Consider the following 25,748-nt stretch of genomic DNA (forward strand, 5'->3'; position numbering starts at 1 on the left):
ATTATATTTATTTGTAAAACCATTACAGTCTGGCACATTTTTTTAATGGAAGATCTTTAACAAACTTTTTAATGTCTTTTGTGGTTTGAGGTAATTGTTTTGGTTTTTCCATTTTATTTCACCTCTTGGTCAACTTATTTTGCTAGAAAATCATTTTTCCTTTAGACTTTCAAATTCACATAAAATATTTACACAAATTATTCTCACTTAAAATTTATTTATCTTACTATATCTGTAGTTATCTAATTTTCAATATTTTTATTTCTCCCTTTGTTTCTTAATCAAATTTGTCCTTTCATTTTAATTATTCCTTTTTTACAAACTTTTTAAAAATTTATCATTTCTTTCTTGTGTGTTTGCTCTTTCATTAATTTTTTTTTTTTTTTTTCGGTACACGGGCCTCTCCCTGCTGCAGCCCCTCCCGCCACGGAGCACAGGCTCCGGACGCTCAGGCCCAGTGGCCACGGCCCACGGGCCCAGCCTGTCCGCAGCATGCGGGATCCTCCCAGACCGGGGCACGAACCCGCGTCCCCTGCATCGGCAGGCGGACTCCCAACCACTGCGCCACCAGGGAAGCCCTCTTTCATTCATTTTAACTTTTATTTTTATACCTTCTTTGTACCTTAGTTGTTCCTTTTCTTATTTCTCAAATTTCATAACAAAACATATATATGTATTATTATCTGACTACTAATTGAACTGTACCCTGCAAGTTTTTGATGAAGCATTCTTCTTTTTCTTAGTTTTTAGATAATTTTCATTTCTGTTTCCATTTCCTCATTGATGTAGAGGTTAATTTAAAGGAGTTTCCTAATTTCCAAGTACTTCGGGTATTTGCTTACTTTTTGTTTTGTTTCTAAGGGTGCTACTTTGGATCCTTAGAAAAGGATCCAAAAGAGAATATGACGTATGAATTCTCATATATATCTTCTAATTTTTTATAAGATAAACGAGTGATTAAAGCAAAAATAATAATTGTACTAAGGTGAGGTTTATAGCATATGTAGAGATTAAATATATGAAAACAATCGCACAAAGAATGAGGGGTACCTAGAATTATAGCGTTATAAGGTTCTTATGTTTGTGAAGGGTGAGAGTGAAGTGCTAAGTGGAACAATATTAAATTTATGTGTGTGTTATAAGTATGTATATTGTAATGTATAGAAACCATGAAAAAATAAAAGTATAGCTTTTTTTAAAGAAAGGAAAAACGAATAATAAAAAGTACATTTTATTAGCCCACAATGCAGCCAACGGAAAGCAAATATGAAGACAGTAGACTTGAACCCAATCAAACTAACAATTAAATGTAAATGGATTAATACCTCAATTGAAAACCAAAAATTATCAGACTTGATAAAATAACAAGACTTAATTATATGTTATATAAGAAATACACACTCTAAATAGGAAGACTCAGATAGGTTGAAAGTAAAATGATGAGAGAAGATATACCATGCAGACACCTTAAAAAAGCTGCGTGGCTGTAGTAGTATCAAACGAAGTCGTTTTGAAGGCAGAATACTGTGAGCCAGTAAGAGGGATAATTCACCATGACAGAAGGGTCAACGCATAGAGAGAAATAACACTGCAAAATGTGCGCACGCACCTAATTAACAGAGCTGCAAAACACATGAAGGAAAATCTCACAGAACAGAAAAGGAAACTAAACAAAACCATAGTTCAAGAGTTTTACATTTTTCTTTAAGTAATTTATAGAGCAAGTACATAAAAATCTAAGGCAAAGGAAAAATCAGCACTGTCAACATAACCTATTTTATATACGCTGAACACTAAAAAATGACTACACATTCTTTTCAACTGCACATGGAATATTTATAAGCTAGACTGTGTGCTGGTACCTAAAATAAATCTCAATAAATTTCAAAAGATCGGATTCATAGAATATTTTTTATTGTGATGGAAATAAAAATCACAATAACCTATGTAGAAAAGCCCTACGTATGTGGAAATTAAACAACACACCTCTAAATAACTCATGTATCAAAGAAGAAATAACAAAGGAAATAAGAGAATATTTCAAACTGAATGATAGGGAAAACAAACTATCACAATTTGTAGGATTCAGCTAGAAGTTTATTTTTAAATGCCTGTGTTAGTCAGTGTTTTAAGATGACACCTTAAGCAGCTAGAAAAAGAAGAGTAAATTAAACCCTAACTTGAAATGAATAATCAAGAGAGGAGCAGAGCAATAAAACGGAGAGCAGCAAACAACAGAGAAAACCAATGATGCCAGTAGTCGGTGCCATGAAAATATTACTAAAATGTATAAACCCCCAGCAGGACTAAGTAAGGAAAAAGGAGAAAATACCGATCACCAATACTAAGAGTAACAGAGAGGATATTGTTACAGAATATGGGCAAAAAGAGGCAGTAAGAGATTATTATAAGTAATTTTATGCTAATTTGAAACAGTTAAAAATGGAATAATTCCTTGAAAATTACAACTTACTGTACATGAACCAAGATGAAACAGAAAATCTGAATATCCCCTTAAAGAAATTCTATCCTTAAACAGAAAATTCTCCAGGACCTCATAGTTTCACTTGTGAATTCTATCAGACGTTTATGGAAGAAATAATATCAATCTTACACAAAATGTTACTGAAAATGAGACTACTACTTACCACTTTATTTTATGAAGCCTGAATAGTACTGATACCAAAAGCTGACGAACACATTACAAAAACAGTAAATTAAAGATCTATATTGATTGACATGTATGCACTGCTATACTTAAAAGAAAATGCCTTTCCATGAAAAAATAAAGATCTGTATTCCTTATGGACATAGATCCAATTCATAACAAAGTATAACAAATTCAGTCACATATTCAAAAGACAATATAACGAATGGATTTTATCTCAGGGATAGAAAAGTGGTTTAACCATTTGCTAATTAATATAATTCACAGTAATGGAACAAAAAAGAAACACCATATGATCATAGCCAGTGCATTATACTGAAAATAAGTAAATAAATCAACAAATAAAGTTAGAAAGGAAAAAGTAAATCTGTCTTTATTTTTAAATCACATGCCATCTACTAAAAAATCCCTCAGGAATCTCCAAAAAAATCTACTAGAATTAATAAGTGACTTTAGCAAGTTCACAGGATACATTTAAAAATTAATTTAGTTTATATATGAATATTAATTGGAAATTCAAATTAAAGCAATTCCATTTGCAATGTCATTTAAGAAATAAATTTAACAAATGATATAAAGTCTCTTAAAAAATAAATTTAACAAATGATATAAAATCATTTAAAAATAAATTTAGCAAATGATAAAATACATAGCATTTCCTGAGAGAAATAAAGAATACTAAACGACTGGAGAGATGTTTCTGATTATGAATTGCAACACTCAATATTGCTATCGATTCTCTACAAACATTCCTCCAAAACTGCAATTCTAGTCAGAATATCCACAGGCTACTTTTTGTAGAAAGTGACACACTGACCTCAAATTTATCTAGAAATACAAAAGACCTAGAATAGTCAAGGCAATTTTGACAAAGCAGAGACAAATTGGAGGACTTATACTATCTGATTTCAAGACTTACTATAAAGTAACAGTAATCAAGACTGGGTGTATTGGTGTTAGGGTAGACAAATGGGGACAGATTACAGAAGACCCATTCTATGTAGCCTGTTGATTTTCAGCCAAGGGGCCGAGATAATTCAACTAGGGAAAGGATAGTCATTTCAACATTGCTTTTTAATTACGGAGGTTTCAGATGGATGATAGACTTAAATGTAGAAGCTAAAATTATAACATTTTTAGAACAAAACACAGGAGAAAGTCTTCATGACCTTGCATAGGCAAAGATTCCTTAGCACACAAAAAGCATTAACCTTCAGAGATGTCCATCAAAGGGTACAAACTCTCAGTTATGAGATTAATAAGTTCTGGGGATCTAAGGTACAGCATGGTGATTACAGTTAGTAACACTGTACTGTACCCTTGAAATTTGCTAAGTGAGTGGATCCTAAGTGTTCTCACACCACACACACACACACACACACACACACACACACACACACAAAAGGTAACTGTGTAAGGTAATGGATGTGTTAATTAACTTAATTGTGGTAATCATTTAACAATATATACATATATCAAATAACCACGTGTACAACCTAAATATATACAACTGTTTTTGGTCAGTCATGCCTCAATAAAGCTGGAAAAAACAAAACAGAAAAGCACTAACCTTCAAAGAGACAAACAAATGATAGATCGTCTTCATCATATTAAAAACTTATGATTTTCAAAACAGCTTTTAAGGAAATGAAAAGACAAGCCACAGAATGTGAGAAAATATTCTCAATATTTGTGTTTGATAGCAGTCTTATATAACTCTTACAACTCAATAATAAGACAAATAATCCAAGTAGAAATTACATGAAAAAATTTCCTTTTCAATTTATTTAAGAAAAATTTGACTTACTTTAAAGGAGATTAAGTATGTTAGTACAGATGCTATCAAGTGAAATACAGTATGTGAAGTGTACTGTCTGACATGTGAGTGTGTTGTGTCGGAGGCTCTTGAGGGATCGGCCAGTAAGTAATGGGAGAAGGGAGCAGAGACACCAAGGGAGACACCCAATTCCACAGCTACAGATTCGGTACCTTTCAGTGCCAAGCCTAGGGCGAGTGCTGGGTGTGCAGCAAAGAGCCAGACATCCCCTGGCCCTGCTGTCCTGGTCCTTCCAGTCTAACAGGGAGGTGGATGCGTCAACTAAATAACTCTACAACACATTAAAATAAACTTGTGTTCTAGAAAACTCTTATGGGATGAATTGTGTCGCCCCACAGATTCGTATGTTGAAGTCCAGGTTCCCAGAATGCGACAGTATTTGGAGATAGGGCCTTTATAGAGGTGATTAAGGTAAAATTAGGCCATGTGGGTGGGCCGTAACCCAACATGACTGATATCCTTGGAAGAAATTTGGACAGAGATGTGTCAGTGGGGAGACCATGTGAAGACACAGGGAGAAGATGGCCATCTGCCAGCCAACAAGAGGAGCCTGGAAAAGATCCTTCCCTCATGGCCCTCAGAAGGAACCAACCCTGCCAACACCTTGATTTGGACTTCTGGCCTCTAAAACCGTGAGACAATAAATTTCTGTCATTTAAGCCACCCAGTTTGTGGTACTTTGTTACGGCAACCCTAGCAAACTAATACAGAAGCTTAAGTGAGTTTTTGTCTTCTGCAATCAAAAGAGCCCAACTGACCCCGGGAGCAAATAGTCTTGAGTTTGGGAAGGCAAGAGCCTGGCCAGGCCTAGAGACTTCACGGGGCTTCCTGGGGGTGGGGTGGCCCCCGCTGTGCGCCTGTTTGGCTTCACTGTCACGCCCATCCCCACTGCTTCCTCACCCCGGCCCACAATCCCTCCGACCCCAGACACTCATCTCCCGCCCTGGGTGGGGAGTAAGCGGGTAAGGAGACTCCTGCCTCACCCCTGCCCGGTCCTGGCCTCCCTGATGTTCTAACCCTGATCAGCCGTCACAGTCCTGCGGGAAGGGCTGGGTTCACTGCCAGGAAGAGAAACTCCAGGGATCCCACTTTCTGCTTCTGGGGATGAACGGGTGGAGTGAGATTCTCCAGCCCTGAATAACGCGAGGTCTCATGGAGAAGGGAAGTTGAGAGAGTCACAATGACCGTACTGAAGAGCAGTTGAGCTCTTCCACTGCAGCATTACCCGGAATCAAAACCTGCATGATTTGATCCTGTTTGCGGTCGCAGCTGCCGTGAACTAACACCCAAGCCATCGGAGCAGGGTGAGTTCAGTTTGTTTGGTAGGATATGCTGTCTGAACCCATCTGGGCCTGGTGATTTCTGTTTTGGAAGGTTATTAATTATTGACTAAATTTCTTAAATAGATACAGACCCGTTTGGATTGTCTATTTCTTCTTGTGTAAGTTTTGGAAGATTGCATCCTTTAAGAAATTGATTCATATTATCTAGGTGACCAAAGTTGTGGGCGTAGAGTTGTTTATAGTACTCCTTCATTATCCTTTGAATGTCCATGAGATCTGTAGTGACGTCCCCTTTTTCATTTCTGACATTAGTAATTTGTATTCTCTTTTTTCCTTAGTTAGACTGGCAACAGGCTTATTGCTTTTACGGATCTTTTCAAAGAGCCAGCTTTTAGTTTGGTTTATTTTCTCTGTTGATTTGCTGTTTTCAATTTCATTGATTTCTGCTCTAATTCTTACCGTTTCTTTTCGTCTGCATATTTGGATTTAACGTGTTCTTCTTTTTCTAGTTTCCTGACGTGGAACCTTAGATTTTTAATTTTACATCTTTCTTCTTTTCTCTTATATGCATTTAATGCTGTAAATTTCCTTCTAAACACTGCTTTCACTACATCCCACAGATTTTGTTAAGCTGTGTCCTCATTTATGTTTAGTTACAAATATTTTAAAATTTCTCTTGTTTCTTCTATGGCCCATGTGTTATTCAGAAGTGTTTTTTAATCTCTAAGTATTTGAGGGTTTTCCAGCTATTTTTCTGTTATTGATATCTAGTTAATTTCACTGTTATCTAAGAACATACATTGTATGGTTTCTGTTCTTTTAAGTTTGTTAAAAAGTGTATTTTATGGTCTGGAACATGGTCTGTCTTGGTGAATGTTCCATTTGAGTTTGGAAAGAATGTGTCTTCTGCTGTTGCTGGATGAAGCAACCTACAGATGTCAGTTGTATCATTGATGAAATTATTGGATTCAAATATGGCCTGATTTTCTGCCTGCTGGATCTATCCAGTTCTCATAGAGGTGTGTTGAAGTCTGCAACTATAGTAGTGGAGCTGATATACTTTTCCTTGAACTTTGATCAGTTTTTGCTTCACCTATTTTGATGCTCTGTCGCTAGGGGAATACAGGTTGAGGACAATTATACCTTCCTGGAGAATTGATCCCTTTATTCTTATGAGATGTTCCTCTTTATTGCGGATACCTATCCTTGCTCTGAAGTCTGTTCTGTCTGAAATTAATCTGGCTGCTCCCATTTTCTTGTGAATAATGTTAGCCTGGTATATCATTCTCCACCCATTTACTTTTAGTCTATATGTCTGTTTATAGTTAAAGCGTGTTTCTTATAAGCAACAAATATTCAGGCCTTATTTTCTGATCCACTCTGATAATCTCTTTTAATTGGTGTATTTAGATCATTGACATTTAAAGTGATTTTTGATATAGTTGCATTAATATCTGCCATACCTGTTACTGTTTTCTATCCTTCGCACTTGTTCTTTGTTCCCAGTTTTGTCTTCCACTTTTTTTCTGCCTTTCGCACAAAGGCTTGGACGCAGATATTCACGGCAGCATTATTCATCATATATCTAAACCAGAAGCAGCCCAAAGGTCCAACAGCAGTGAATGGATAGACAGTTTCTGGCACTTACTCAGTGGAATACTGTACTGTTCAGCAATAAAAGAAATTAGAAACTACAGATTCATGCAACATCATGAAGAAATCACACAGTCATTATGTTGAACAAAACAGTGCCTACTCTATGGAAACATTTTTACCAAATTCTAGAATAGGCCAAACAAATCAATAGTGATTGCGGTAGAATTCAGGCTGGCAGGTGTTGGTGTTGGATAAGGGATATTGAACGGGAAAGGGCAGAAGGTGTGTCTGGGTCATGAAAATGTTCCCTGTCATCACTGGTCTGGTGGTTGGACTGTATACATTTTCATACTCATTGAACTATATCTTTCAAATTCATGCATTTAATTCCATGTAAGTTACACCTAAGTTAAAGTATGAGCAACAAAAATGTACAATGTAGAAGTATGATTCTGTGATAAAATATGATACACTTTTGTTTCAAGTGTTTTGTTCTTAAACAAGGTAGAGTATGTCAATTATATCAGTAGGCCTTTAAATGAAATCTTTAAAAAAAATTAAATAGAATGGTCCTTAATTCACCAAATGAGAGCAAATCTCATTTCTGTGAGGTGATTAGGAGTTGATGAGCTCATAGAAGCAGTTCACAGAATTCTGCATGGTACTGAGCAGCTTTTAATCTATTTTAGTATTATTAGTGAATTCAGTATTCATGCATTTGACACGGTTTTGTTGGCCTTTCATAGATTTTCTTGTGAGGATTCCATAATGATGTATGTAAGAAATTGCGTAATTTGAGCCATTCTGTGTTGTCCTAGGAAATGGTAGACATGGAGTTCAGCCACGGGGGCATTTTACAAAGGCTCAGGGCTGCCCTCGCTGTGGGAAATGTTTATCTTCTGCTTTCTATTTTCTAGAACCTTTACTACACTTGAGTTAACACAGACATCATTTCCCCTGTGACTAGGGTACGTATTCCACCACCTCTGTCATAGACACAGGTTTGCTCCAGATGTTCTGTACATGGCATCGTCTATAACTTGACAGCTGTTTCTCCAGTGAGAGCTGCAGTTTGCGGAAATAGCTCCACTGAGCACTGTACGAAGTGGACAGATATCGTCTCCAAATTAGGCTAGTTTTTACATCTAGCTCCTTGTTTTCTTGCTCTAGCAATTTCTGCTCGAAAGAAACATGACAAGGGCTCTCTTTCCTGACTCTGCTGGTGCATTCACGGAGCAGGTGCCTCCAGGGCTGGCTGGTCCACATTCACGGTGGCCGGGGGTTCTCTGCATATGGTTTGAAAAGGATGCTTCTCCAAAGCTGTTTTCTATCTGTTAGTTAATGTGCAGTCTATAAGCTGGAAATATACTTTTGAATAAAGTTTATTATGTTATTTTACTGTCTATCTTTGCTTAACAGTGTGGTACCCTTCTTTGATTGTGAATTCTTGTTCTCTTTCGGGACCCTGTTCCAGCAGCACTTTCTGGTGCAGGCGTTTACTTCAGCCCACTGATGTTCTTCTCCTCTTACATGAATATCCAACTTAGTTTAGTTTGTTTTATACCTTTAATTAATTATTTATCTGGTATTCGACTTTTTGTAGTTTAATATATGATTATATTTCTTAGAAGAAAATTGTTAGAGACAGTAATTGTAATTGCTCCAATAGATAGTTAATAAATGACAGACATGGCCTCTCCCTTTATACCTGGAATTAATGCTAAAACACAAAAGATGCTACCATTGGTCTGAGGACATCAATGGCAGACTTTGGCCAAGAGTGAAGTAACCTAATATCTAGAGAAGTGCAGCCTTTATTTAAATTAAGAATCACTGTATTTCTAAACCATAAGCAGAGAGGTTAACAGTACTTACAAGAGCGTTTTATTTAGTTACATGTGCATATCCATGTTAAGCCTAAAAATGTTTAGATGGATATTTTTTCTTCCCTACCAATTATTTGGTAAAAATTAATATTTAAGATTAATATTTTTCATAACAATTCTCAAAGTACTGATATTATCTTTATTTATTTTGTGATATTTTTGTGTTAAAATCAGGGTGACCAGACTCCCTAGTTGGTCTGGCTCATTCTCAATTAATACCTGTTGTCCTGATATAATTAATATTAGTGCTCACTTTCACTCTCAAAACTCTCTTGTCTCAGACATAAATTATCATGGCATAATGTCCTGTTGAGCATAATCAGAGGACAGAATGTCACGTGATGGAAGTAATTACATTCCAGGCTTTTGTCCACTTGTTGGGCCCGGAGCTACGGGTAACTGTGACGCCGCTGAGCATGTAGGAGGGTTCAGTATTGGTCGAGCAAACAAATAATCCAAAATGACAAAAAATGAAGAGTGTAGGTTTCATAATGTGATCTTATATTCTTATTATATCTTCAGTAGCATTTTGCGTCCTGGTAATTTACCAATATTTTACATGTCCTGATGAAGCTGGAAATCTGCCCTTCCTGGCATCCAGTCCTTTCTGAAAAAGGACAGTATCATGTCAGATATCTCAACTCTCTGGGTTTTTTTTCCACAAGTATTCTCTAGAGCATGACAGATAATCATTTTATATCAAAAGATATAGTGTATTCTGAATGAAGCCAGACGGCCGCATGTGCATTAAGTGTTTTATCAGTTAGGAAGGCGTTTAGTTTACAAAAGATAGATCCTAATGACTAGTGTCTCAAAATATAAGGTTTTATTTTTTATCCTATTGTAAAGAGTCTGAAGATAGGTAGTTGCTGGCTTAAGTTCAGCTGCCCAGTGATGCTTTCAGGAACCCAAGCTCTTTGTGATTTTCTGCTCCCTCGTCCTTGGCGTGTTGGCCTCTTATTGGTCTCTTACTTTTGGGTCAGCTGGACTTTACACAGATCATTCTCTCATTTTATGGCTCTCTCAGTCTTTGTTCCACTCGGTCTGGAGCTGAATGTCACGTGATCTCTTCATCATTGCTGGGAGTCCTAATATTCTGACACTTCTTCCCTACCTTTTGTCCTTACCACTGGTCCTTGCCACCTGCCCTTGACATTTACTATTATGACTATTTTAAATTAAATTTTTACTTTATATTGGAGTATAGTTGATTTACAATGTTATGCTAGTTTCAGGTGTGCAGCAAAGTGATTCAGTTAGACATATACACATATCCATTCTTTTTCAGATTCTTTTTCTCATATAGCTTATCACAGAGTATTATATTGAGTATAGCTCCCTGTGCTATACAGTAAGTCCTTGTTGATTATTTTATATATAGTAGTGTATATATGTTAACCCCAAATTCCTAATTTATCCCTCTCCCCCTTAACTTGACATTCCCTTAACATTGACTATTATGTCTTGTATGAACTTGACATTGTAGCCACAACTGTGCTTGAAAATATTAGGTAATTTTCTTATTTTCTATTTTGAAAATGAAGCAACCAGAGACCAGATATGTATGAAAGTCATCGCCATGTGTCTTTCAAAATCAGTTGAGTGACTCACTTTTATATTAGACATACATACAGTTTTATTTTCACAAATATCTCACACTTAGTAATGAGTATGTTCTTTAAACTTTTTAAATAACAGAGCCTGCCAAGTGATTTTAGGGCCCCAGAAATGAATTATTAGATCAGTTTAAATCTAATTTATAAAAGGGGACTTGCTAGTGACATAAAAGATGGAGAGGAGGAGAAATAAAGTGCACCAAGAAGAGAAACAGAAATTGTAAACTAATTTATTCCTTCACTGAAAATGTCCTTCAATACTCTTTCCCTAACCACAGTCAAACCACAGTTAACCACAACTAAAATGAATGTCACATTCGGAAACCAGCTCTGGACTCAAGGCAAAGGGTAGCTTAGTTTTTCCCTGAAACAGCTAGCTGTCCCCTTTTGACAAAAACTGAAGAGAACATCCATAGAAATCAGAGCACTATTCTTGAATTACAGCATCTTTCTTAATGGAGGAAAACATACAGTCTTACCTAAGGACCACTTAACAAACATTATAAAAGATCAAATGTTTTTTAAGTTATGAAATCAAGTTAAAGTATCCTTTTAAATGTTAAATGACAAATATATGAGTTAGTAGTAGCTTTTATAATTTTTATTTCCATGTATTTCATGTTGGAATTGCCTTCCTCAAACATGTATTTTAAAAATCGACTAAGTGCAGAATTTCATCCTTAAAAGCTTTCGGAAATATATGAATGAAAATGCTTATTCTCTTAATCTCAGGGAATATTTGTACCCTTCAAAGACATTCCTTTGCCACCATTCTTCCGAAGTCTTTCCTTAATTTAGATTTAGGTGCACATCAAAGAAAGGGTACGTTAAACACCTGACCAATTCTTTAAACAATTCAGAAACAGAGCTAGAAAAGATGTACACTTTCACACGGCTACTGCTCTGTACTTTGTTCGTGTGGTTTCCTTTATTCTTAGACCGTAATGCAGTTTCCTGTAGCATTTTGCCAGCGTGACACCAGTGATGTGTCTTTACCTGCAGTAGTAAATGTACGAGGGCCTCGTTCTGCTAGGTGTGTGTTTATGTTTCAGCCGAAGAACTTGAAATGTAGGGAAACTACTTTCTAGCGTGAAATCACTGATGTCTTCACTTGATTTAAAGTTATACAGAGTTGCCCGTGTTAGGAGGTCAGAGTCATCAACTCTGGGACTAACACAAGCATTCTGTTAGGCAAAGAAATTTTAAGTTAGAATAAGTTTTTAATAACGGCAAATCCCTCTGTGAGACACATTTGCTCAAGACCGATTCTGCATTGACAGATAATTTCGTTTTCTCTCTTCTTAATGGTGTTTTTCAAAAAGCAACACAGGGTTCAACAAAAATAAGAATTGAGAACTTAAAGTTTACTGAGTGAGATCATCACTATATCATGCTGATGTTTATATTAAAGAGTTATTGTTTGTGTCTTTGGAAGCAGTAAGATTCTGAAATCTTACCTATGATTTTGGTTCTGCACCTGTTCAAATAATATTCTCAGAATCTACAACATCCTTAGTCCAGTTCAATGTCTAATAAATTAACAAAATAGGTCATATTATGAGAGAAGTACAGTAGTTTTTATAGACATGATTTAAGTTAGTACAGTGATTTAAAAGTCCTTGAGGATAAGTTTTAAAACAAGAAAAAAAATCATTAAAATGATAATTTAAGGGAAAACGGATTTAACCTAGTCTCTTTTCCCATGCTATGTATGACCTAATTTTAAAATAAAGGGATTAAAATAAGGCTAGATGACAGTTTCTAAGGAAAACATCCACTTGTATACCCCCAAGCACTTGCTTTTTTTTTTTTTAACATCTTTATTGGAGTATAATTGCTTTACAATGGTGTGTTAGTTTCTGCTTTATAACAAAGTGAATCAGTTATACATATACATATGTTCCCATATCTCTTCCCTCTTGCGTCTCCCTCCCTCCCACCCTCCCTATCCCACCTCTCCAGGCGGTCACAAAGCACCGAGCTGATCTCCCTGTGCCACGCGGCTGCTTCCCACTAGCTATCTACCTTAGGTTTGGTAGTGGATATATGTCCATGCCTCTCTCTCGCTTTGTCACAGCTTACCCTTCCCCCTCCCCATATCCTCAAGTCCGTTCTCTAGTAGGTCTGTGTCTTTATTCCTGTCTTACCCCTAGGTTCTTCATGACATTATTTTTTCTTAAATTCCATATATATGTGTTAGCATACGGTATTTGTCTTTCTCTTTCTGACTTACTTCACTCTGTATGACAGACTCTAGGCCCATCCACCTCATTACAAATAGTTCAATTTCGTTTCTTTTTATGGCTGAGTAATATTCCATTGTATATATGTGCCACGTCTTCTTTATCCATTCATCCGATGATGGACATTTAGGTTGTTTCCATCCCCGGGCTATTGTAAATAGAGCTGCAATGAACATTTTGGTACATGACTCTTTTTGAATTATGGTTTTCTCAGGTTATATGCCCAGTAGTGGGATTGCTGGGTCATATGGTAGTTCTATTTGTAGTTTTTTAAGGAACCTCCATACTGTTCTCCACAGTGGCTGTATCAATTTACATTCCCACCAACAGTGCAAGAGGGTTCCCTTTTCTCCACACCCTCTCCAGCATTTATTGTTTCTAGATTTTTTGATGATGGCCATTCTGACTGGTGTGAGATGATATCTCATTGTAGTTTTGATTTGCATTTCTCTAATGATGAATGAAGTTGAACATTCTTTCGTGTGTCTGTTGGCAATCTGTATATCTTCTTTGGAGAAATGTCTATTTAGGTCTTCTGCCCATTTTTGGATTGGGTTGTTTGTTTTTTTGTTATTGAGCTGCATGAGCTGCTTGTAAATCTTGGAGATTGATCCTTTGTCAGTTGCTTCATTTGTACATATTTTCTCCCGTTATGCGGGTTGTCTTTGGTCTTGTTTATGGTTTCCTTTTTATTTAACCACTTGTTGCCACTTTACTGACCTGCTCTAACAGTTACAATTAAGACGCCTCCTGATAGAAGTCTGGTCTTTGATCAGCTCTTTCCATATGCACACTCTAAGATAAGCAGGACGTGCATTTGTTTTCTTTTTTTTTCTGTTGTTTTGGTGACAATCTTGTGCTGGGTCCCCAAAGCCTAATGGCACAGATTTTCTTAGATTAGTAGAAATGTTGGCTTTAAATTCATTTTTCTATTTCTGTGCAATTTAATACTTAAATGGTTCAAATTTCAAATGTATTTTTCCGTGTGAACAACAGCTTTTTAGCTCCCCCTCTGGGCTACTCCCATGTGCTGGGCGGCCTCCTCCTGGCCCCCAGATCCACTAAGCTTGTCTTCCACTTTGACCCCCAGGGGCAAGTCCCTCAGCTCCCTTGCCCTCCCTCCAGCTTCCATCTGGATTCAGCCACGGGTGGGATTGACCAGAGATCAGAGGGCAGGAGGAGAGAAGAGTTGGCGTGTTCATTCCCCTCGCTTCTTTCTTGTGGGTCCCCGCGTCTGGGGGCAAGACCTCAGGCCCTTGCTAGCTGTCCTTCGTCCCTCCAGGCCCAGGGTGGGAACCTGCCCACTCTCACTGGCCCTCAGTGCCTTACTATTCCTTGGTTTCCCTCCAGGCCATGTGAATAGTCCCTTCAGTCAATCCTCCAATTCTCCTGGGTGTGTCATCTGTTTCAGGTCAGGGTCCTGGCTGATATAACCTTGTGTTGAAGTAGGTATTAAAGTTACTGTGTTTTACAACTGGACTATGTTTCTAAATTTTTCTCCCACTTAAAGACTTAGTTGGTATGTGGGAGGTTGCAATGAGGTCAGAGCCTAGTAAACAGTGAGGGTAGAGAATCAGAGGTACTGAGTATTACATTTCCAGCTCACTGTGGAAATCCAGCCAGCCTTTCAGTCTTTTTGAATTCCAGTTATTCACACAGTGAGTAATTGTAATAATAATCGTATGAGAATTCATTCTTTGTTTATCTTCACAGTGCTACCTGAAATCTTTTATAAAGTTGCTTATATGTTTCATCTGCATGGTTCTACTTCTTTTCAAATAGGACATCGTATCCTCGGCTAACTAACTTTACAGAGTCTGTGGCATGGGATGAGGGGGCAGTGGGGGAGAGCTGGGGCTTCCTTTTTGGCCACCAGTAACTCCCCTGAAATCCTGCAGGCTGTGTGGTTTCTTTTCTCTCCCTTTTGTAAAGTTCAGTGATTCTGTGATCGTGGGATGTGGGAAGAGAATTTTAAAATAGGCTGGCACTGGGAAGGTGGACGTACGCACTGGCGAGAGGCGCTCACTTTCAGGTCGGAACCTCTGCTCACCTGTGACAGGTCCTGTGTTTTAAGTTGCTCGACCCGGTCTGGGATGATGCTGGGGGGAAAGACAGGGAGAGAGATGTCTCTTATTGTAACTCCTGTGGATGTTAACGTATTTCAACTCGGCTCTGCCTCTAACGACTAGAACCCTCCTACTTTCTTTGTCTCCACTACTGTCACCTTAATTCAAGCTGCCGTCCTTGCGCATCTGGACTGCTGTGTGTTCTCCTAAACAGCCTCCTAGCAACCTTCCTCCCCCTACAATGCTACAGTTCATCCTCCTCTGGGCAGAGCTGAGGGATCTTTTTAAAAGTGTGTCATGTCGCTCTTCTACTCCCAGCTGCCAGCATCTCACCGTCAGACTTGGTCCTGTCTTGTCTGGAGACTTAGCAACGGCCTGGCACCTCCTCACTCCTGCGTTTCTGCCAGACTGGCTTTCTCACTGTTCCTCCAGCACACCTCACCTATTCCCATGTTAGGACTTGTATGCACACTGCCGCCTCTACTGGACTCTCTCTCTCATCTTCATATTTTTGCCTCTCTTAAAATATTTATTTATTTATTTGTTTGTCTGTTTGCACTGGGCCTTAGTTGCGGCACGTGGGCTCCTTAGATGCGGCATGTGAACTCTTAGTTGTGGCATGCATGTGGAATCTAGTTCCCTGACCAGGGATCAAACCCGGGCCCGCTGTATTGGGAGCGTGGAGTCTTATGTTCCCTGCACCACCAGGGAAGTCCCCTAAAATATTTTTTATATAGACTTGTTGAGTGAAAATCTTTACCTTATTTTTTACTTCTCCCCGTTGGAACATTAGTTCTACAAGAGCAGTGCGTATTTTGTTTACTATTTTCGCCGTGCCTGATACATACAGGCATTCAAAACTTTTTGGAATAAATGAATGTAGTCAACCCACCCCACCCCCCCCGCCCCAGAAATTACCCCCGTAGGAACCATCTGTGATAGAGGCGTTGTGCTGTGCTCTTACTGCGGTGCTCTTAGTCAGGGGACTTTGCAAGATCATACCAAGAGCACAGTTGGCATAAACTCCATCCCTTTCACAGTTGGTTATTGGAATGCATTATGAATTCGGTCTCTATACCATTAGGTCTATATTCCACTCAGAGAAAGAAATAAAACAATTCCAATTCAGGTTAATATTTCTGGAAAACCATGACCATCTAGCTGATTTGTCATGGAGAGTAAAAAATGAGTAATTTTTATTTACTAAAGGCATTTGGTACAAATTTTCTTATCTGTCTTATTTTTTACTTGTTTGGCTCACAGTAAAATACTCTTAAATTGTTTTGTCTAAGTAATTTTGATAGCGAAATCTAAAGGATGACTAGATTATAAACTTTTCAACCCTAGCAGTAGCAATGCTGCCACAGAATCATATCCAGTGAGAAAGTTGGCTCCTCATGCTTTCCAGTTCTATTAACATTTTTTCATAGATTTATGAGATAAGAAATCTCTTTTGAGATAAAGCTTATTACAATATTTAGCCAAAGGAAATAAATGCTGATTTTTTTGTGTGAATGTAGATTGAATGAGATTGAATTATTTCTATCTCATGAAATAATTATTTGTTAACAAAATAATAGGTTTTTTTTCATGTTCTATTTCTATTTAAATGAATTTATCTGTTGAGCAAACAGATAATATACTTGTTGCTTTAGAAGCCCAAATCCAGAAATAAATCTTCTTTTAAACCACAAAGTGCTTAGGAAACTACCTCATCAAGAAACCATGGGGTTTCCTGATCATTTTAAGGGATTTGCATCTTCACATGGCATCTGTTTTGGGGTCACAGGATGGGTACATGTAAGTCTCATTGATGTTTTTAAAGTTATCTAGGCTTCCCTGGTAGAGACACGATACCCTTTTGACATGTGTCCTTAATGAATAGTAAAGTTGTAGAAGATACCATTTAATTAGGCTAATGGGCTAAACGAAATTGGCTGATGGGAAATGAAAGAACCTTAAGAGTGATTGGCATCAAAGGAACCTGCTTTAGGGAACACCACTAAATCAGAGACTCTGCCCACGCGACAGACAGATGCTCTTACTAGGCTGTGGGCCTGGTGGGCAGGCTCAGGACCCAGGGAGTACTGTGCCCACAGATGGGGATTGTCTGTGCACCTCCAGGAAATAAGGCGGCCTTGAGTAGCAGTGGAGTCCTCAGACGCATTAGAATTTAGGTAGGAGCTGGAATTATGACACCTTCTCACTTGTTATGTGGTTTTGTGTCTTTCTCGATAATTTTCCTTTTATTATTATGTAATTTGCTTTGTAAAAGTTACTGTCAGTAATATTAAAAGCTCTTAATAACTTGTACTTAGTGCCACCGTTAAGTGTAGACTTCATTTAGGGTGACCTCATGTCACTAGACCAGATGCGTTAAAATTATAGGGGATATGTCTGTTTGAATTCTTTTAAGCAATTTTTATCTTTCTCCAAGAGGAAATATTAAGCCAAACCATATTTAGAATAAAAAATCAGACCTAGAACACATAGTTGTGAGTGCAAAGCAATTGAAAAGAAAACTCCTTTCAGTTGGAAAGTTGGAGCTTGTAAAGTGTTTGGAGACATCACATTTCTCTGCAGGTGGGGAGATGGGAGAGAATTCTGGGAATCTACATCTACTCTGGCCTTGTCTTGAGCCAGTTATACCTTGAAGAAATCATTTCATTTATTTGCACCTCAGATTTTCCTTATATAAAATGAAAGGATTGGGACTTTTTTCTTCACGGTTTCTTCTCACTCTAAATTTCCAGAATTCCACAGAAGTCAAAATCTGGTTTGTGGCAGTAAAATACAGCAGGGGATTTAGATGGTATCAGGGCCATGCCCACATAATATTTTATTTCAACAGTAACAACCAGGCAGCAGGAACATAGGATATACTCTTCGTGGAACTAGGGACAGAGTGACTGATGTTCTTACAATTAAAGCTACACTGTTCTTTCATTCTTTATTTTCTTGCCTGTTAGCTGTATCTGCTCTGTAACGCTATCGTTCCCCCATCATGAAGCGATGCCCACTTTAGGCCTCACTCACTCCTGAAAATACAGAAGTCTTTCCAGTTGTTCTTATAAATTTGCAAATGCTGCAGTGACCAGTTTTATATTATTGTGTTCTAGAGACCGTGTCATTGGTTTGATGATGACTGCCTGTGATCTTTGTTCTGTGACAAAGCTGTGGCCAGTAACAAAATTGACGGCAAATGATATATACGCAGAATTCTGGGCTGAGGTACGTCCTTGATTTTTATATGAACATAGATAATATCAAGAAATGAGAAACAATTGGGAAGAAATTAAATATAAGGATAATTTAGTCACAGTATCTTAGTTGCTCATGTTTATGTTTACTTAAAAAACTATTGTTTAGCATTTATACAGGTATGAAGGAAGAACAGTCATTCTGTTACATCTGACTTGAATATGTGTGTAAACTCTCTGATCTCCACTGAAATAGTTCAGGAACTGATGCCCTGAACAGTAGTGCAACAGTTTTCCTTATTTAATAGCCAATCTTTTGTCATCCATCCAATAAACTGTATTAGGCCATCTCCTTTATGACAGCCACTGGAAAACGTACTAAGAGGGACCCACGATATCACGGGCTGTATGTGCCTACAGCTAGAAATTCGAGAGACTAATCACGTTGTACCGTAGAAACTGAGATGATGTAAATGTACCAAATGGTCAATTCAGCTGAAATTATGAGTTCTGTAGAATATGTGGGATGTTAATCCATGAATTCCTGACATGAGAAACAACCATGTGAATTACTTTCATGAATACCTTTTCTAGACTGAATTATCCAAATTATCAGAAACATGTGTTTACTCCTTGATTTGCCATGAGTAAGTAGAATATAATTCTCTTATTCAAATGAATCCACAAATACTTAGATCCCTGCATGTTCAAAGATTATGGAAAAAAACTAAAGTATTTGTACACCTCATTTGTTCTGAAGAAGTAAAAGTAAATTTGGAGGACAAAAAGTTTGGTAGTTGATGGTTCAGACCATAAATCTCATCCATGTAGAAGAGTGGATGTAAAAAGTAAAAAACAGTAAATCGTTCAGCTAACGATTAGTAGAAATAGTCTATAATGTTGATCTGTCTTATAATTGTAAAGCCAAAGAATTTTTGTTGGGTGAAGACCACGGGCCTTGAGTTGAATATACTCATGGTGTTATTTCTCAAATACACAATGCATACATTGTGTAGGCATCCTCTTGCACGGTTTTTTTTTTTTCTTTATTTTATTGTGTGTGTGTCAAAATCTAGTTACTATCAGACTCAGGAAGATTGTTTTTAGATGTACATGTCTGAGCTGTAATGTTTGACTTTATTATCACAGTCAACTTAATTTGCATGTGTGTCTAAAAGTAGTAACCTAGAATTAATTCTATAAACACCGCATAAGAAAACTTGTCTGAAGCTAGCTTATTGTTTTGCAAATACTTTTATTTATTTAACTATGACATACTTCATACCATAACAACTATATCTGTATTCTAAAATACGAATCGAAATGTGAGAGACATGTAGGCTTTTTCCCTTTCTATTCCCCGTTGGTTAAACAGTTCACAGGGAGCGATTAGCTGCCAGTATCCTCATAGATGACGTCTGCAGGGAGCTCCCGGGGTGGAAACAGAAACGTAATCACCCAGTCTTGCCAGTTGATCTCCTAGACGTTCATAAAGTCCACGCTTCTCACCTCAGCCCCGCACTCTCTCCCACTTCTTCAGAGCTTCACCAGATCCCGCCTGGGTTACTGCAACATCTAACTGGGTTCCTTGCCTTTATCTTTTAAAATCAGTGTATCAGTGATTAAGAGTATAGCCTCTGGTGTCATGTTGCTTGAGATGAAATCCTTGCCTTAGTACTGAGACTGAGCCCTCAGGCCAGTTCTCTGACTCATCTCTGTGCTTCGGTGACCACGCTTGCTGGTTCAGGATGACTTTAATTCTGTTTATGTCAGTACCACACCTCCCGTCTTCCGTCTCTCCACACTGATATGATAAAGATGAAAATCACACACTTGATGCAGCAAGCCCTCTGCCTCTCCAGGCTCTCCCACATTTCAGCCCCTCTGTCCTCTGGGTCCCTGACCGTGCTGTGCAGTTTCATCTGCCTGGGGCTCCCTCCCTCACCCCTGCAGCCCCTCACCCCTGAGCCCCAGACACCCCTGTGCTCCTGCACACACGGTCCATGGTGTCCCGTTGTTTTCCTCGTCAGCATCAATCCTTATTCGGGTACATATTCAAATCACTGCTTATTTTAAATCTTTTTATATGTTGGGCTTGTGAAATCCTTGAGCAAGGGGCCTAGTTATTTTCATTCACTTAGGACATAAAAGAAAAAAAGCTTGAGAACTACTGCTGTTCATATTTAAAGCAACAACACCAGAGCAAACTCTATACTTCAAGTGCCTTTAGTAGTCAAGGCAAGTGTCTTTGTCCTGTACGCAAACATTCTTAACGAGGGTTATAGTAATTTGTCTTTAAACCTTATCATAGCACATTCAGGGTGGTTTTAGTTGTTCTGTGCTTTGGATTTCTGAAAACAAGCATAATTAAAATAAAATAATAAAATAATTAAGAAATGTGAGGGAAGAGTGTGAGGTATTCAGGAAAAATTTTAACAATCTTTAACCTTAAAAAATAAATAAAAACAGTAAGATAATTTTTAAAATCTATAAAACGGGGATAATAATATCTAACTCATAGTATTTCATGAAGATTAAGTGAAATAATAGTACAAGTTGCTTAGCCCAGAGCCTGCGATATCGTACATCTTTAATAAACATCTATAATTTTTAACCTCTGTGCTGATGTCTAGCCAGTTATACTGTATCTTTACTGACATGTTTTAGTAGACTACTGTTTATTATTGATGTATCAATATTCCTCTTTAAAGCCTAGCTCCACCCGGTGCATTGCATGTGAAAAATCATCTGAAGAAGTGAGATAAAGACCTTGCGGTTATCTCACATTTTGTTCTTGTGTTCCACCTCACACATTTATCTCCTCTTATTACTAACTTTCACTAACTTCTACAAAATGAAACCAGAAGAGATGGCTAGGTTTCTGGTAATTCAGTACAGGAGAGGAATATCAGGATAAAATCCTGCAATAATACATTACATTTTTTATTATTCTGACATTTGTTTGGGTCATTAAGCAGCAACATTATTCATTTTGAAGAGAATTAATGAAAAAAGGGAACCGCTCATTAATACCAAAGTTTTATACCAGTTTATAAAATTGAGAGAGCCTCGTTTTCCCCTGTTTCTCCCAGGGTGATGAAATGAAGAAGCTGGGAATACAGCCTATTCCCATGATGGACAGAGACAAGAAGGACGAAGTCCCACAAGGCCAGGTATGAATTGTGTTGTAAAGTCCAATCATTTACAGTGGCCATAACAGCGGATATGAATAAAAAGCATATGCAGTCTTATAGGACCTGGAACCACCTGAAATCTCCATTTAGACGGACTTGGAGGATAGTAAGACCACGAATGGGAAATCCTAGTTGCATTTAAAGGATTCACAGCTAGCCTTGTCATCATCACCTCTTCTACGGATGAAATTGCAGACCGTTGCAGGCTTTCTTTTCTTACTTGAAATAGAGGGGATGGATGAATTTGAATTGTTGATATTTTTAACAAGCAGAAAATATTTTGTCATCAAATGTACAAAGATATTTTTTGGAGAATAACATTATAGATTTTGATTAGGTCCACTTTTCCTAACAAATAATGCATATATTTTAGTACATTTTGAGTTTTGTCTTACCATAAACTGGCACTAATTTTTCTCTTTTCAGGTCTTACTACATAATTTATGTTAATTTTTTATGTTTCGAGAGCTCTTGTGCCTTGTTAGTTTTGCATGTGTGCATGCGTGGTGTGATATATTCCTTTTATTATGGTCCTTTTAAACTCTCAATCTTCTAACATCATAATAAGGATGTTAGTTATGGACAAATAATATAAAATTCAGTTTAGAAAACATTTCAGAAAATTCACAAGATGAAGGTTTTGGATAAGTTCTCAAATTTTCCTACTTTATTTATTTAAAGTTAAGTTATTAACTCTTAATACAAAAGTTTAAGCTTGTCCACAGCTCTTGGACAGCTTGTCCACAGCCCAGCAAGAGGTGGCGTAATTTTCTCGCCATCATTGCCTCTGGGGAGCAGTTTACTTGTTCATATCCTTAACCAGTTTTTCTAGCAGGAGGCCCACTTTCCATCTCTGCTGACTGTGTACTGACATACCTACCACGCATGTTGCAGTTTAGTTTTATTTTAACATTGTTTGTGGAACTTTCCCGTGCAGGTAATCACAGTGATTATCCTTTCCTGTCTTGTGCCTGCTTTTCATGTCACGTTGTAAAAGTCCTGTCCCACCCTGAGATTATATAAACATTTGCCTATATTTTCTTCAGTTATTTTTTTTATTTCATCACTTTATATTTAATTTGTTAATTCGTTTGGAATTTATCTTGTTATATGGATAAGATAGGGAGTTGATGACGTTAGCTTTTCCTTGTAAATAGTTGAGCACTCATCCCAATAGGGTGCATAAGAGAACTGAAGATGTCGCCAGGGAATGAACTTTGTTCTCATGTTACTTCATTAAGGGTAGTATGTTTCTGCCAAAATCCCAGATCCATTTATAGTATTAGAGAATTTTAAATACAATATTTCTGTGATCAGCTAGTATTTTACCAAATATATTGCTTCCGACTTGAGATTACTATGAAATGATTCTTTGCCATAAAAATAAAAGACTCTCCTTCCCAATAATTAGTCTCTCTCTCGAGACCTTCTGCACCATGGCATCTGCTAAATATTGACATAAGAAAGTCTGTGCATGAACTGTGAAGTTAAAAATGGAAATGCATTTATTCTAGCAAGATGACTCTGATGATAGACTTTACACCAGGAGAAAGCAGAAAGGAACCAAGTGTATTTGACTCTTCTATATTCCCTGGTGTGTCTCACCGAAATTCAGTTAAGAAACTGGTAAGCCATGGTTTGCCGGTCACTTTATCTAAGGAGCCAGTTTTATCTTGTACATGTTGTCAACCATTAGGGCAGTTATTTGTAGCCAGACAGTCTGTGTTGTCTGGTTAATCATCCAGCAGCTCTTTTCCATGTGGCCTTCAAAGGCCAGTTGGGGCCCTCATCACTTATGTGCACAGTGGCCCAGAATAATTCCTAATAAAATCTTTAATATATTTTTAAAAGCATCACAGATTAAAAACTTTAACTTCCGACATACTGAGAGAGCTGTTACCTGAGAGGGCTATGATAAAGTCAGTGAGATTTGTCGTAGGTCAAAAAAAGGGAGGGAGGAGATGAAGAAAATTTCAGTAAATCCAGTGAGGTACCAAAGCTAAGAGTAACAAATGAGACACCCAACAGTGGGTGATGCCTGAGTGTTAAGTTGGTGACGAGTCACCCGTGTAGAGGAATAGCAGATTTGACTTTGAAATGCTTAACACTTAAGGTACTCAATTTGACCAGAGATAAAAATAGGACCTGAATTATAACTGATCTATAAAGAGAATCCCATTGAATATCGTACTTGGGTTTTAGATTAACTTCTTTTTATGTTTTAAATTTTTTTGTTTTACTTTGTGAATGTATTTCAATGAATTTTTAACCGTAGTCTGCAGTAGTGTTCCTTGAGCCAAAGATTACTTAGCAAAACCAGAACATTTCGTTTTTTAGGTAGGCTTGAGAAGTAGAAAATTCACTTGAGGAATATAGCGCTACTAGAATTGCTAACGCGCAGTTGTGTTTCTTGTCCGTGATTTGTGCACTGAGGCAGCTTGGATTCTACAATGCCGTGGCCATTCCCTGCTACACCACTCTCACCCAGATCCTCCCGCCCACAGAGCCTCTCCTGAAAGCCTGCAGGTATGCACAGTAGTTCAACCTGGGATGCTATTTTTTAAAAGATAAGAATGTATAGGATTTTATCTCCAAGTATATATGTGTCTTCACTACACTTTACAATAAATGGGCTGTGTGTTTGCCTATGTAACAAGGATACATCAAGAGTATTTATTCATAAAAAGTTTTCAAGTTTTGTTTGTTCGTTTTTATGACTCAGAGGTCCCCGCCCAATGCTGTTTTGAAGGAGACAATAATGTCTTTTCTGGGCTGCTGGTTTGGAAAGGGACCCAGTTTAAATCACACAGTTTATCATTTGAATGGAAGAGATGGAATCTTGAATGGCATCTTCTTTAAGTTTCATTTTCTTCCCAAAAGAAATGCAAGCCATCAACAGTTGATCAGAACAGATTTCTCTGTGTCCTCTCATCATCTTTTTGGAGGGCTAAACTCAGCTAAGAACGTTGGAAATTTTTTAAGATTTTCATCTTACTTTGAAAGGAAATTCCTTTGGGGAGGGCGAACGGTGATGAACATTGGCTGTGTGAGTTGATTCTCTGCAGGGGAATTGGTTTCAACACGATTTTTCTAACCACTCAGCCAGTACCACACTGAGGGGCTGGAGTGGATGCACCGTTGAGGGGAGGAGAACAGACATGTGACGAGATATTTGTAAACAAATCCGAGGATTTAGTGTGCTCCCATTCTCTGCTGTGGAAACGTATCTGATGAACTCATTCTTTAAGGAAAACAAACTAACAAGCAAGAAAATTTTTAAAAGATCCTGCTTTTTCCTTTTTAAGTGATTCTCTTTCTTCTCTGCTCCTGTGGAGATGAACAGAACATCCCAGTGTATTTTGTTGCACCATCACTGACCTTAATCAGTAGCTAGTTTCTGAAAATATTATCTTATTGCCTAAGGGCTCAGCCATGTGGACAGTTTGGAGTGTGAGTGAGTATTCATCCTTGATGGAGTCAGGTTGGAAAAATGTATGTCCCACCAAAGCGAAAAGAGCGTATCAATTGAAATCCAAGCAGCATGTTGTAAAAAAAAAAAAAAAAATAGATGCAGGCATTACTCAGAAGTTCTTTCTGTCCAAAAATTCTCTGTATTTGCGCTAAATATTTAGAACCAGCAGAATGAACGCTTGCTATTATTATCAAGCTCTGGGATTGTTATTCAGCTGTCTCAGCAGTTTTCATGCCTTCTTGCTACTGTGGACTTGGCTAAACCGCATAATCCCTTAAAGGCCATTTCAATACGATTAAAACTTGAAAAATTCATCATGTATCATTGTATCCAAGGAAACACAACAAAGTTAGTGGGTGTTTTTTTCCCAATATATAAAAAAATCTCTTCAGGTTCTGGGAAAATGATACCTGATGACATAGGACAAAAGCTAAAGTTACATTTTTCAGGTTATATTTTAGGGGTTTCTTTTGTCCAAAGGTATCTTAGCAGGTCTTCTTTGCATGAATTTTGTGTTTGCTAATGATAAGGTTCCCTTCTGATTTTGACTTTGCGTGTGAGAAAGCAAGGTGCAAGGTGGGGAAATGTCAAGGAGGCCTCTGCGAGGTTAGCCGGGCCAGCAGGGTGGTGGTCAGGCAGCGGGAGTTCTCACACCATCGGAGGAGAGGAAGATGCTGCAACCCTTGA

General features: G+C 37.8%; 1 protein-coding gene across 3 annotated transcripts in view; it reads left to right on the forward strand.

Annotated features, from left to right (window-relative positions):
- Positions 1-25,748, forward strand: part of PDE10A (phosphodiesterase 10A) — a 583,168-nt gene that overhangs the window by 551,464 nt on the left and 5,956 nt on the right. For all 3 annotated transcript variants that reach the window (XM_033404002.2, XM_004278863.3, XM_049695213.1), the window contains 3 exons: positions 18,315-18,426; positions 21,488-21,568; positions 24,027-24,115. In XM_033404002.2, the coding sequence (XP_033259893.1) occupies positions 18,315-18,426; positions 21,488-21,568; positions 24,027-24,115 (282 nt within the window). The remainder of the gene's footprint in view (positions 1-18,314; positions 18,427-21,487; positions 21,569-24,026; positions 24,116-25,748) is intronic.

Source organism: Orcinus orca, chromosome 12 (genome assembly GCF_937001465.1).
Source record: "Orcinus orca chromosome 12, mOrcOrc1.1, whole genome shotgun sequence".
Classification (NCBI taxonomy): domain Eukaryota; kingdom Metazoa; phylum Chordata; class Mammalia; order Artiodactyla; family Delphinidae; genus Orcinus; species Orcinus orca.